The 15,368-nt window shown below is 38.0% G+C and overlaps 2 protein-coding genes across 3 annotated transcripts in view; both read left to right on the forward strand.

Moving 5' to 3' along the window:
• Positions 1–4,968, forward strand: part of LOC127444973 (proline-rich protein 7-like) — a 79,626-nt gene extending 74,658 nt beyond the window's left edge. The window contains exon 5 of the mRNA XM_051704665.1: positions 3,527–4,968. Within this exon, the coding sequence (XP_051560625.1) occupies positions 3,527–3,813 (287 nt within the window). The 3' untranslated portion in view covers positions 3,814–4,968. The remainder of the gene's footprint in view (positions 1–3,526) is intronic.
• A 9,799-nt stretch (positions 4,969–14,767) lies between these two features.
• Positions 14,768–15,368, forward strand: part of LOC127444912 (prostaglandin F2 receptor negative regulator-like) — a 58,886-nt gene continuing 58,285 nt past the window's right edge. For both annotated transcript variants that reach the window (XM_051704567.1, XM_051704568.1), the window contains exon 1: positions 14,768–14,891. In XM_051704567.1, the coding sequence (XP_051560527.1) occupies positions 14,849–14,891 (43 nt within the window). In that variant the 5' untranslated portion in view covers positions 14,768–14,848. The remainder of the gene's footprint in view (positions 14,892–15,368) is intronic.

Raw genomic sequence — 15,368 nt, forward strand, 5'->3', positions numbered from 1 at the left:
TATTAAGTAACATAAATAAAGATGAATAAATGTTTAACATGTTTTATTGTTAATTGTTTGTTCATGATAACGAAAGGAACCTTACAGTAAAGTGTTACTGTTATTATTATTCAGGTAAGTTGCTCTAAATATAGTGACATTAACTTGCTCTGCAATAGACCATTTCAAGCATGTAAACAATAACAAGGAACTAGAACTCAAGTTTTCCTGCAGTACTTCTGGTATCATTAACAGATCCTGTAAATAGGGCTCCGAGTTAACATTTTCCTCAAATAACGTCAAACGTTTACCTGATGTGACTTATCTAGACGTTTTGTTGATACTGAGCGTCTACACGAGCGAGGAGATGAAAATGTATCACAGTTTGATGCTCACAATTATTTCCTCAACAGAGAGCTCGGGAATGATCGCTCCTGTAAAGTCTTTTTAGCAAGTCAGGTCACTCGGCGTCCATTTTTGGAACACTCTTGGGCAGCAATTTACTATGTAAACAAGCAGCATACAAGTGCAGCTACCATCTACTTGAATGGGAAAAGACCAAAATCCCCAAAATCGTTGGTCAAGATTACTATCAAAGAACATATTTCAAATCAGCAGTAAAATCTGAAAACATTGGTATCATAAATTGTGCTTCTTTACCTCAGATTACGCTAAAAACTATTTTTCCCGGCTTGAATAGCTAATGCGCATGCGTGTTCTCAAGTTGATTGACAGATGATGTCTGTATCTAAAAGGTGATTGGCTCGTTTACCTATAAGACGGGACTTGCTTTCTACATCCATTGACAGTTGGGCATTCCAATTTCTCCCATTCATTTTAATAGAAGTGACCCGTCTCTGCTAAATAATCTCTGGTTATAATCAATGAAGCCGTTCAACGAAGCAGTCTGCGCAACCACCGGACAAGGCAAGGATTTATTTTTTGAATGATTAAAATACTTTTCTTGTCTCTTTCTTCTGGATAAAACCATCTGCTAAATGACTAAATGTAAAAGTAAATGACTTGCGGAGCTAAAGTCGCTATGAATGAAGCGCCTCGTGCTGTTGTTTTGAATGAGGGTGCGCTCTATTCAGAAGTAATCATCCTATGCACTTCGAAGACTTTACCATTCACTGTGAGAGCTTTGAAAGGCTAAAAAGTGTGTGGCTCAAAAATAAGGGTCATTCGGAACTCACTTTTTAAGTCATTTTTATTAGAAATTCTATCTGAAGCGATCTTACAGCATGACTATCATGACTGTTCTCCCTTCAAAGTGCCCTTCGGAGGGTGATTTATGCCGTTTGGAACGCACAACTAGCAGGAAATGTTCAAGGAACAAAAAAACGTCACTTCCTTAAACCGTCTTGAACGGGTCTATATCAAAGTCTTTCTAGCAAGTCGGTCCACTGTCGGCCATCTTTGGAATGCTTCCGGGAGGCTATTTCCAGTGCAGCTCCTATCTACTTGAATGGGGGAACACAGAAATCTCAAAAATGGTTGGTCAAGATTATGATCAAAGAACATATTTCAAATCAGCAGTAAAATCAAACAACACTTATAATAAATTGTGATACTTTACCTCACATTACGCTAAAAAACGGCATTTTCCCAGCTCGTATATCTATTGCGCATGCGCGTTCTCGAGATGATTGACAGGTGATGTCTGTATCTAAAAGGTGATTGGCTCTTTTACCTGTAAGGCAGGACTTCCTTTCTACATCCATTGGGTGTTTATAGCTCCTTGGTTGGGCATTCCAATATCTCCCATTCATTTTAATAGAAATGGCCCATCTCTGCTAAATAGTCTCTTCAAATTATTGATCTGCCATGACAGTATTTGACTTGAAAGAGAAAAATCACGGTAGATGCGGACACTAACGTTTGCTATAGCGCCCTTTGTGGACACATTGAGAATGCAACATACTGCCGTTGTTTAGTGAATTGCGGTCAGACGCATTTTGGAACGCAACAACGCACAAATCGAGCTTGCGTAGCTAGAAGCGTCTGCGTTCATGTGCTTGCGTAGAGTATGTTTCAGCTTTAAGAATGAACTTGAGGATGAATGACTCAATATGGCTTTTAGTTTGTTAAAATTAGCATGAAAGAGCACTCACAACTCATTTGACTTCCATATTGTGACCTATTTCCAAAACAGTATATTTAGTGAGAAAAAAATGGTTGGGTTGACTTGATTTTATCCACCAAGGAATTGATTGGATGGTGAAAAGTATTTCTGTATGACAGATGGTTGAAGAAATATGAGGGCTTGATGATGTCGACAAAAAAGAAGAGTCGTGTCAGAGGCGGAGCAACTTATTAAATCTTAATATAAAATGACAAACATTTTTATTCCTTTGGAATAACGTGCACTGCTGAGTAGTGCAAAATAGGAACATGTTTAAGGAAAGTAAATAGCATTGTGGCAGCGGGGGCGTGGTCAAGCATCTCTCCGGAGAGAGAGAAAGCGGTAAGGGCGCTACACCTGAGCTAAATTATGTCTAACACCTGTCTCTAATTTCAGTGAGCACCGGAAGAGCGGCATAAATAAAGCCACACAGCACTTAGTCGGGGAGAGAGACTGGACACGATAGAGTCGAGCTAGAGCAAAGATTTGAGTAATGAGAGTTTATTTGTGAAGCAGTGTGTGATAGTTCTTAAACTTAGTGCTTAAAGTGAAACTGAAAATTTGTGCTGCAAAGAGGGGAAAATAAATCCTTACCTTAACAAGGAAAGCTGCTTCTCGCCTCCTCTTTTACAAGCATCAATTTTGCTTTCATATTGACTTTAAACACCATTAAAGGAATGTTCTGGGTTCAATACAAGTTTAGCTCAATCGACAGCATTTGTAGGACAATGTTGATTGGCACAAAATTACTTAAACTCGTCCCTCATTTATATATATATATATAAAAAGCAAATATCGCACTTGCATTACGTCACTTACAATGGAAGTCAATGGGGCAAGTCCATAAACATTCAAATGCACAACTTTTCAAAGTATAGCCATGAGACATGAACAATATACTAAAATTGCTTACAGGCTTTACCGGTGTTGTGTTGTCATGGCAACAAAGTTGTAATACTGGACATAACTTTACACCCAAAAGGTTTGTAATCGATTTTATCAAACTAATATCATGTTAACGCACAGTGTTTACATCTTGTGGCTATATTTTGGAAACATTAAGTATTTTGAAGTTTACGGATTGGCCCCATTCACTTCCATTGTAAATGCCTCACTGTAACCAAAAGTTTAGCTTTTTTTTATCATATCGATAGAGCTTAACTTGTATTGAATCCGGAACAGACCTTTAAATGGTAAAGTTAGTCAAAAGAATCAGATTTCAATCAGGCTTCAAGGATGGTTGGATGGATGCTAAACAAAATGAAGGCCTGATAATACAATAGCAGATCTTTTTCTTGAGAGTAGCTACATTTTGTCTGAAATTTACTCTCAAACCGATGATGCTCTAGTAGATCTTACACCTATTTTAGAAACTGAAACATGTCGATTTTTAACGAAAATATATTTCTGGAAATCCCCTAGATGAAGAGGAGCTCAGGCAGAGAAATCTTCACGCTTCACCTCCATCTGGACAACACAGATCCAAAAACACTGTGAGGGGGCGACCGGCACCCCCCCTACCGCAAGAAGAACCCATTAACTGCGGCCCGACCACACAAGGCCCACCTCAAACCCAAGCTCAACCCAAAGCCCATGTCCATGCTCATCCTCCACCACCCCCTCAGGATGAAGATGAAGAAAATCTTCCTCCGTTACCTCAACCCATGAAAAAACATCACCGGGAGAGGAGGAATCAAGAGCTATACTGACCAGTGGAATGAGATGCCAGACCAACTGATGGGTAATAAAATGGAACTCTTGGTGGAATGACTTGCATTGATTTTTAAAGCCATATTTTGATGGTAAGAACATCTTTAAGGGTGCACGAAGTAATTTAATGGGCTATATTTGAAATAGCATACTACCATACTACAATGCAAGATGATCAAATTGTCCTTCCATTTATGACGAATGAATTAATAGCAACTGTGATTTTTATCAGTTTTATCCATTTCGTGACTCATTATTTGATCAGAGTGACACACTTACCCAAAATGGGAACAAAAATGCTAAATAACCCCCCACAATGAAAAAATCATTTTCGTAGACTAATGCCAACTTTTACTTGATATTTTTCTTAAATAGTAGGCAGTATACAGTGTATACTGCACCATATTCAGTAAGCAAGCTAGTATTTCATTCCATATATAGCCATGTTTATGTTTCACGGGCTAAACAATTAACTTGATCAGCTTTGTAAGGCACAGCTGGTCATGTGATTGTAACATGGTGGCCAGCATGAGAACGAACCACCCTTATGTTATGTTGAATAAAACAGCTTTTTCTAGGCCAGTAATATGACTGAATTCTTTAATGAGTGTACATAATTTAAAAAAAAATTACTATTCTTTTTTTTTTTGTTTTGTTTTTTTTTTTTTTAAGAAGTAAAAAATAAATAAATAAATAATAAATTGGCGCACCTTTAAGTAGTAGTGTTTTGTTAATCTAAGAGCAGGTTGTTGCACATTGAAATTTGTCTAGGTATACCAATCTTTCACAAAAGAATTCCTCCTGAAAAATGTGCAAAGATGTGCAAAGTAAGTGGTTTTGTGGTTAGCACACAACTGTGGGAGAAACATTCTATTGTTTGCTCTCTACCTGTGTATGGGAGATGTTTCTTACACTTAAAGCGATAGTTCACCCAAAATGAAACTTCTGTTAATATTTAGTCACCATCAAGTTGTTCCAACGTTGTATTACTCTCTTCTGTAAAACACAAAAGGAGATGTTAGGCAGAATGTTAAGGACTATATACCGCAGAATTGTTCTAAGTAGTTAAAGTTAACCATAATTGTGCCATAGTGTTAACTACCATGCTTAGCCTGTGACATACTTTTGTTCCCAAAGCATTCGTTTTCTTACTAACAGCACTTATAAATAATGATGAAATGTATATAGATTGTATTTTATTTGTTCAAATAAAGTTTAGAGCTTTAATATCAGTGTGCGGAGCATCTATTTCCTACTCACGTCTTTTTTTTCTCTCTATTTATGATTGTGCTGATTCTTCGATAACTTCCCAGCCAAGGCAGACTGTGCTTGGTCCGACATGAGTAACAACTTATGGGGGGGGGGGGGGTTGCTAGAGGGGGCACCCCTCGACTGACCCCATACATTTGCCTTGAGAAACTTCTGATGCCCTCACCCTGACTGACAGTGAAACTATTATGGGGTACTCCCATTCCGGACTGGCGGTGAAATGATCAACGTTGCCCTCTCTAAACAAACAAGTGCCACACCAAAGATCGCATCTTAGTACCGGCTCTGGTTTTAAGTCACCGGTGTGTGCCCATTGTGGAATGCTAAGATTTAGTACCACACAAACCCAAGAAATCCTATAAGCAAGTGTCGGCAATGTTTTGATTGGAAAATAAGAAAGAAAAACAAAGAATTAGTTGTGGATGGGCAAACGAGGTCATGGATTGCTCATGAATGGAGGGAATGCTAAATGACAATATATTTATGTCACCATTAGGGCTTGGCGATATAAGCACAAATTTTTGGACCAAATATCACATTCTACATATTTTTATTAAAGAGCAATTCAAAAAATAGATATAATGAAAGTAAAAAATGTTCGTCCAAGTGACATATAATAACTATTTGTAGCACAACTTCTTATTGTAACATACATTTGGTTCCAATGTGGCTGTGCTTTGCATAACTGTGAAAGTCAACACTCAAAAATTTGTACAAGACTATACTCAATTTGCACCGCAACTTGCCGCAAATTCGCCACTCATTATTTTCACATGCAAATTAGCTTGCTATTGCCGCAAAGGTTTGCCAGAAGTTTGCAGCTCTTCACCGGTAGTGGTGAACCTGCAGCAAACCTTTGACAACAATGAATAGTTTGCCACAAAGCTCATTTGCATGTGAAAGTAATGAGTGGCGAATTTGCGAAAAGTTTGCAGCAAGTTTGCAGCAACTCAACATTTTTTGTAAGGTCATTTCTGACTCAGAACTTCGTCGGAGGCTAATATTTATTGCAAAGGCAATTAATCAGCCGTCGATGACCAAGTTGTGCAGTGAGGCTTTACCCAACACTTCTTTACATCACAGCCATGAACCACATTTTGCAACTTGCTAGTCAGAGGTAGGTGGTACCGGGGGGTAGGAACATTCTTACTAGCATTTGATTGAACAAATATCTGTGTAGTGCAGGATGAGACATCAGCTATTGGTTAGCTAAAAGTACACTAGCATAATGATGGCTTCAAATCTAACAGACATGGTCTAAAAGCCACAATGCTCTAATAGTAGTGTCTTTATTTATCCCCAGGGTGAATTTTTCTTTCAGTAGATTTCAGCATGGGCATTCTTTACAATAAATAAGGAGACAAACAACATTAAACACCAAGCTTCTGTAAATATTCAAAAATAGGTTCAATTAACAACAGAGGGGAGAGAACACAACCTTGGGGTGAACTTACACTGGTAAGCACTTCATCGGACACAGAGCTTCCCCCTCACACCTGCTGAACCCTGCAGCTTACGCAGTCTAAAAGCCACCTATCAATCCATCATCTAGGGAGAACTCGTTTTACAATCTTTGAGCGAAAATATGAGCTTCTACACTTTTCTGGACTGATAGGCAAATTGGTAAGGGTCCATTTAGTTCTAAGTGGTTGAAATGACATAACTTCCGGTAAGCCTTTCAAAACACAAACACCAGGGATGTTAGTGCAATAGGGCAATAATAATTAAGCTCACAAGGTTTGGTTGTCTTGGGAATGAGTATAATAATTGAAGTTTTCTTGCTTACTGCTTCATGAATACTGTGGATTTGGGCATAATATTTTTGGCATACTATATAGTTGGGAAGTATGAATATTCGGACACAGCTTCAATCTCCACTTTAACTTTCACTTTCTTCCTCTTCTGTTTTTGGTGATTCAGTCTTCATGCATATCGACCGCTACTGGGCAAGGGAGAAGAATTCATAGTAAAAAAAAAAAAAAGGACTTAAATATTTATCTGTTTCTCACCCACAAATATCATATTGCTTCTGAAGACATTGATTTAACCACTGGAGTCACATGAATTACTTTTATACTGACTTATGTGATTTTTGGAGCTTCACTCATTGGCACCCATTCACTTGCATTGTATGGAACAAAAGAACTGAGAAATTCTTCTAAAAAATCTTGATTTGTGTTCAGCAGATGAAAAAGTCATACACATCTGGGATGGCATAAGGGTGAGTATATGATGAGAGAATTTACATTTTTGGGTGAACTATTCCTTTAACCTTGCCTGCAACACAAGTATTAAAATGACATGCATGTGCACTCATGCTTTTCCTCGCTGTTTTCTTGTCAATCAGAACTCAAGTTTTATATTGTGTTTTGGACCAGTACATAGTCAGGTTTATGTATTATCAGTAAGACACGAATTCCATTCTTTTCAAATGAATTATGCTGTCTGATATATTGCATTGTTCACTCAATTTGCTATTCCCCATTTGAAATACTGTAGGCTAATCAACACTGAGACTTGCTAATAGCCAGATGCACCACAAACAGTCACTGATAACCTAAAGACACTAATATTACTCAGTAAAACAACTGTGATAGAGAATATTTCATTTAAACATGAGTTACACTATTCCTATGTCAAAGGTAAAGCAATCAAGTGAAAAACATTTGTCTTCTTGACAATGCCAGCAGCAAAGCTTTCTACAGGAGGCACAGCAAAGTACTGCAAGTGATTGCTCTGGTATTATTGATTTTTTTACTACACACTAGATGGCACAAAAGGCTCCTATAACTCTCCTCTGTTGCGCTAGACTAATGACCGGTCATTTTCTACGTATAAATATGATTACCACACAAATTTGATTGCATCTTGGGTAGCTGACAGCTAGGCTACATGTTTAAAATTACACATGCAGTTTTATAAGTTTATATTAATAAATTAGAGACTACGTGGAATTATTGTACTTCTAATTGGTCACATTTGTCACTCAGGGCTATTTGTAAATGTGTTAAGCGTTTTCACCTGTTATGCTAATTGCGATATCTTCCGCTATTTTGCTGACGTCAAGCACACGGCACGCCCTTTCTCCAAAACCCCGCCCTTCAAAGACATGTCAGCCAACCAAATTTGAGCAATGCCAATCACGCGCAATGACTGACAGGTACAGAACCTTTCTGGTTGGTTAAAAAACGCGGGCTGGCCTTCTGAAGGTGCGTTTTTTTCCGCTGTTTACACAGTCGGAAACCGATGTCATTTGTTAAGAGTCACTTATTTCAGAAAAAGCTATCAGATAGTGCTGTTAAAAATAAAATTTTATAACGTCTTGGGCAGCTGACATGTTATACTACATCTAAAATAAAAATAAAAACATTTTCAAAATTGTACATGTAAATGCATTAGTTTATTTTAATTAATTGAAAGACATTAAATAATTGTACTTTTAACTCGTCACATTTTCATTCAGTTTTATTAAAATAATATGTGCCAAGTCAGTGGATTCAGAAAACCGAATCCTCCATTCATCTGCATTTAACTATTAGAAAGTTTTATATCTCCTTGGATACATTTTTACACCAGTTATTTATTTATTTATTTATTATATATATATATATATAATTGCAAGGATTCAAACATTTCAATGGAAATAAGCCTCAGCAGTCTCTATAAAAGTATTTTTAAAATCCTCATCCAGTAATAAACGACTGTGATTGGCCATCCTGACCAGCACTGAAAAAAGTAACAAGGATCACGTGACAGTGGGCTCTATGCGCTGTTTTGGTTGCGGTCAGGACCAATGTACAATAATTTAAAGGAGCAATATGTAATATATTTACTGTACTAAAGCATACAATTATCATAATATGTTATCATAGATTTTGAAAATATGCTAAGCTGAAATACTGGCTTCTCAGAAAACAATGCTACAGCCAGTATATTCTACTTTGAAATGTCCGTTCCGGGCTGGAATTTCTGTTTGTGTTTTGGCCTGTGTGATCCCGGCGCCCATTTCCCAATAGTATTTTGACACCCCAGGTTGCCAAATTTGAAACAAGTTAGCTGGCAAACACGGCGCGCTGCAGCCATGGAAGCCATACATCTAGCTAACATTGACAGAGTTATAAAAAATTCACATGAGCTGGTTTATAATTTGCAAACAATAAAAACATTGCAAACGTACAAATTAGCTGATCAACTTACAGTGTAAGGCTTGTCGCTAGCCATTGTCAGTTTGCTCGTTCCTGTTGCGTGTCCTCTCACCTGGCAACCTGCGTGAGCTTTGAGTCTGGGGAGGACAGGGCGGGGGAGACAACTCTCTCCAATATTTTGAATTTGGACCGCAGTACCCATTTCAAATGCTTCATGTCAATGTTACATGTTGCTCCTTTAAACTTGATTAATTATACTGACACATTTTAATTACCATTGAAATAAAAACGGACCTGTCTGCCATCATTTACTTACCCTCGTCGTTCAAAACCAGTATGACTTTTTCATCCGTGAAACAAGACTGAGGTTTGAGATGAGTGTTTGTGGCTGTCCAATCTCCAAAAGCACGCAACAAAGCACCTTAAAGTCCTCCGTAACACTCGTGCCTTAGATTTGAATTCTTCTGAAGCCATGTGATAGCGTAGAGAGAGGAACAGACCGAATTTAAGAGTTAATTCACCTCTTCACCCATTTGAAACTGGTGCACACACCAGAACGGCTTGTTTACATTAGCACTGTGAGTGCACCTGACACCATGAACGCTTTGGGCTTTTGAGCTGCGTACGCAGGACTTGCTGCGGAGCCAGGTGAAAGTTTAAACAAGGCAGGAGAAAAGTGTCAGTATTTTTGTTGAATGTGTGAAAGAGATTTGAGAACGGGCGATTCTTCTACAGGGTGCCCCCAAACTTTGAGAACCACTGTGCTAAGTGTTTTCACCTGTTTTGTTAATTGTTACAAATTCTGCCATTTTGCTGATGTCAAACACAAGGCACGCCCTTTCTCCACAATCCCGCCCTCTAAAGAAATGTCAGCCAACCAAATTTCAGCAATCCCAAATGCACGCAATGACTAACAGGAAGAGAGCATTTCCGATTGGCTAAAAAACGCAGACTGCCCTCCTAAAACAGGGGTTCTCAACGGGGGCGTTCATGCCAGGGGGCACTGAGAGCATATTAGTAGAGAGGGGGGCGTTAGGTTACAAATGGGGGGCATTTATGATTAGTCATATTAATCAAATCTACTGTCAAGGTCCTCTTTGCATTAAAACGTTTATCTACACTTGGAGTATATCAGTTGGTTGTCAATTAGTACGCATTTGTACCACGGTTCATCTGATTTTGAAGTCTAGTGATGCATCTGAAGTATCTGGTTAGCAGCATCAAATGAAGTAGGGGGTGTTCATCAAAAAAAGGTTGAGAACCACTGTCCTAAAAGATCAAGGTGTGTTGTTTTTTAATTTAAGTGATAGCAGTTAGGTAGTGCTATTAAAAATGGTGAAAATGATGAAAAACTAATAAAAGTCAACCAGAAATAGTACTTTATTTTTTTTCCTCCCCGATTTTGGAATGCCAAATTCCCAATGCACTCTAAGTCCTCGTGGTGGCGTAGTGACTCGCTTCAATCCGGGTGGCTGTGGACGAATCTCAGTTGCCTCCGTGTCTGAGACCGTCAATCTATGCATCTTATCACGTGGCATGTTGAGCATGTTACCGTGGAGACCTAGCACGTGTGGAGGCTTTATGCTATTCTCCGCAGCATCCATGCACAACTCACCACGTGCCCCACCGAGAGCGAGAACCACATTATGGTGACCACGAAGAGGTTAACCCAACGTGACTCTACCCACCCTAGCAACCGGGCCAATTTGATTGCTTAGGAAGCCTGACTGGAGTCACTCAGCACACCCTGGATTTAACCTGGCGACTCCAGGTTTGGTAGTCAGCGTCTTTATTTGCTGAGCTACCCAAACCCCCAAAAATAGTACTTTGATACATACTATGGCTGCGTCCGAAACCAGGAAAATGCTGCTTTGGTGGCTGTATAAGGAGGCAGGATGAAAATAAGGTTCTTAAGACTTCCAGTCATTAAAAACAGCTGTCAGTTAAGCATTTAACTGATTAGGCAGCAAGTCAGCTGCTTAGGTTTTCGTATGCAGCCTATATTTCTCAATGATTATCCATGATGTATCATGATATTAACATGGTACTCCAAGGTATGTCTAAAACATGCTAATGCCTTAGTACTTTAAGTGTTTTGAAAGGTCTTTACCTATGCTGAATTAAAGAAGACCTTCGTTGCTGGCAAACAATATAATGTACTTGGGTTTTGTTTCAGTTGAATGAAGTATAAATATTTCAGCGCTCTATTTGTTCTCTGTATTTTTAAATATTTTGTTACTGTTTTACAGAGTGAGAAGACTATCCAGACTATTCCATTCATGAGCGAGCGAACTGATTTAGTCTGTTTTGCCAACACTTTCGAACAATTCATAGAAAATAATTGACTCAGAAGGTACAAAAATGGAATGACGACAGAAACTACACGACAGGCGACATGATTGCTGAAGTTTAGTGAGGTAAAATGTTAATCAGGTCATATGGTAATATCACTCTTCAGACAAGGATTTATTAAAAACTTGCTTGTGCCCCAGTAAACAAAAGAGCCCTAGCAGAGCCTTAGACCTAGTCGGCTTAGATGCCATATTTAATTTAAAAATCACTGTGCCAAAAATTCCAGTGAACATTAAACTCCTGAAAATATAGGTTGTGAAAATGTGATTTAAAACCAGCCTGATCTCGTGAATATTACGTGACAGTGGCGACATTTTTGCAAAGTGAGATTATGTGCCTTATCACACATTTCGCTGCAGTTTCCCAGTGAAATGTCCAGCGGGGGGCACCAAAAGCAAGTGAAATGGACTTGTAATCAGACAAGGGGCCGGATTCACGAAACATTCTTAAGAAGAAATTTCTTCTTAACTACCATTTTCTTCTTAATTTCTAAAATAAGAAAAAAGTTACGAATATTTTGTATTCCCGAAAAATTTCTTAAGAAAGTTCTTATCTTTTCCTTAAGATTATTCTTAAGAAAAAACTTAAGAAGCATTTTCGTAAAAATCATTGTAAGTAACAACTTAAAGTTAGGATAACCTCACAGTTGTCTTAAATCCCAAAAGGTAAAATGTTTAAGGAATTTACTGGGTTTTCATGTTGAGTCTCAAGTCACAATGGGTTGTTTACGTAGAAATTATATTTTAGACCAGAAAATGTTTTTGACTGTTGTGTTTAATTATATTTCTATTTTCAGCTTGTAAACCATGTAAATGTTATCACCAAATTCAAACAATAAATTTTGTGTTGAATCTTATTAATGTGGTGACCAATCATGCTAATTCAAATGGATGTGCTGCATAGCGCTGTCTTTCTGCGATCTTTAGAGTTCATAGAAACATAATAATTATAACATTAGAAAGCTGAGACTTTCTTTTTCACACACCATCCACATCTCAATCGGAGTTGGGCACAGCAGAGACAGCCTCCGCCACCTTTTCCCATTTACCCGATCGTACTTTCCGACATGATATTATTATCAAGCTTCCCAAGGAGAACGTTTTCCTTGCAGTAATTTCCTCAACAAGAACATCCAGCTCTTGTAGATTTTGTTTCTTTTCCTCCATGTCAAATTAAAAGTTATCAAATGGTTAGCAGCAAGTAAATTCTCCTATGATGGTTAATGTCGTTAAACTAACACATCTCATGCACTTTACATTCAAAAAAATGATCGCGGTGCTTGCTACTTAAAAAAAAAAAAAAAAAAAGTTAATAGATAAATTTATCATTACAATTTACCAGTGTTGAAGTATTGGATTTGTTGTAGGCTATTTGACAAGGCAACTCCATGAGCAGGCTGATGAGACAATGTCAAAGCCTGTCTTTTTGTTCTGAAGAAAACAATTAAGATGTTCTTAAGAAAACATTTGAGAACTTCTTAAGAATTTTTCAAGAATTACACTTAGGGGGGCCTGGGTAGCTCAGCGAGTAAAGATGCTGACCCTTGGAGTCGCGAGTTCAAATCCAGGGCGTGCTGAGTGACTCCAGCCAGGTCTCCAAAGCAACCAAATTGGCCCGGTTGCTAGGGAGGGTAGAGTCACATGGGGTAACATCAATGTGGTTCACTCTTGGTGGGGCACATGGTGAGTTGTGTGTGGATGCCACGGAAAATAGCTTGAAGCCTCCACACGTGCTATGTCTCTGCAGTAACGTGCTCAACAAGCCACGTGATAAGATGCATAGATTGACGGTCTCAGACGCAGAGGCAACTGAGATTCATCATCCGCCACCCGGATTGAGGCGAGTCACTACACCACCACGAGGATTTAGAGCGCATTGGGAATTGGGCATTCCAAATTGGGGAGAAAAGAAAAAAAAAGAATTGCACTTAGGAACGTTCTTACAAACTTCTTATAATGTATCATCATTTTTTTCTTAAGAACATTTTCGTGAATCCAGCACAAGGTTTTTAAGGTAAGTATTAGATGGAGGTTTCAATGAGTAAAATGTACCTCCCTAACCTAAAATGTTTGCCTAGACATAACCAACTAAAGCAAATGAGAGGTAAAAAAAAATCCTTTCCCTAAACCAACACATAAACCTAAACGACAGAGAAGGTTACTCCATGTGTGCAAAACCAAAATGCAAAATAAAAAAGCGCATTTTCTGAAACAACCATGACATTTCTTGTTGTTTCTATGAGGCTTCCTTCTCACCTGTCAGTCTGCATGTTTCTGTGAGTTCAAAGTACAACACTATCAAGTTAACTACCATGCAAGCTCGTTGGAATGTGTAAAGTAGGTGAGTCTTTAATACAAGTGTTAAAATGTATAGTTTTTTTTTTTTTTTAAATGATGCATTATAGTAAGTGTTTTGATATAATATCGTAGCAGTGTGTAAGTAATAGAGTGAAAATTAAGAGTTAATAAAGTCATAATCAGCCGTTGTAGTCGTGATTTGTGTGAAAGTGGAAAAAAAAAAATAATAAAAAAATAATAATAATAATAATAATAAAAAACCCGAGCAGTTGTTGTAGCGCCTCTAGTGTTCATTTCACCAGGAAACTGATCACAAATCAGTTTGCAAAAATGTTGTTACACAAGAACATTCATTCTATGAGACTAAGTTCTTACCAGATTTAGATTAGCACATATTTAACAAACTACTATCCCTCACAACCTCGAACATTTTAATATTGCAACTAAATACACACTCTTCCTTAAACATAAAAAAATAATAAAATAATAATAATAATAAAAAAATCAAAATCTTTGTTGAATTCAAATAAACGTAATTTTCATGATATGTTAACTAAACAAATATTCCAGTTTTTGTCTCAATTAACATGAGGTCATAAAATGCATAATAATTATAAAAGTATTGCTGTTTTAAATAGTTTCAAATGGAGGACTCTCATATTTGCGTCTGATTGTCATTCTATTGAACGCAACGATTCCAGCAGAAAGTGCCCCTCCTCCTGTCACTCGTAGGGAATTCCAGCTTCACTTCCGTCATTCAGTCCCTCCAAGAGCGAGAAACACGGGAGCGCACGTTGGAAATGCTTCTGTCATCTCACGGTCGCGTTTACATTAACAGCTTGACGTCATCTCACCAAGGGTCTCCGGATCGCAAGTGCATTCCTAAACCTGTCTGTCTCTCGTGCAGTCCGCGTTAAGCTCATTTCAGGAATAAACCAAAGCAATACACGGACTGCACGCGCCTTCACGACATGGGAAAGACTCGAGCCCTGATCCTGTTGTGTGCCGCTGTCGGTGAGTTTTGAGGTTTTGGAACAATTGAGATTTATTAAAAATGTAATTGTAACAACAACTGTAAACCGTTGAACAGAGAGAATTTGTCTTGATTCGCAAGTCAGTTCACCTCATTTATTTTTTTAATATCAAATGTATTGCTTAATATGACCAAATCAATATGATTACATTAGATTACATCAATAAAGTCGTTTTTAAGGTTCAACTCATTTAGAAATAACTCCTTAAAGGAATGTTCTGGGTTCAATACAAGTTAAGCATTTGTGGCATGATGTTGATTACCACAGTAAATTATTTTGACTCTCCCCTCCTTTTCTTTAAAAAAAGCAAACATTTTGGTTCCAGTGAGGCACTTACAATGGAAGTGAATGGGGCCAAATTTTTTTATTTTTAATTTTTTTACCCAATTTGGAATGCCCAATTCCCAGTGCACTTTTAAGTCCTCATGGTCGTGTAGTGATTCGCCTCAATCCGGGT

The sequence above is a fragment of the Myxocyprinus asiaticus genome, chromosome 8, assembly GCF_019703515.2.
Source record: "Myxocyprinus asiaticus isolate MX2 ecotype Aquarium Trade chromosome 8, UBuf_Myxa_2, whole genome shotgun sequence".
NCBI lineage: Eukaryota > Metazoa > Chordata > Actinopteri > Cypriniformes > Catostomidae > Myxocyprinus > Myxocyprinus asiaticus.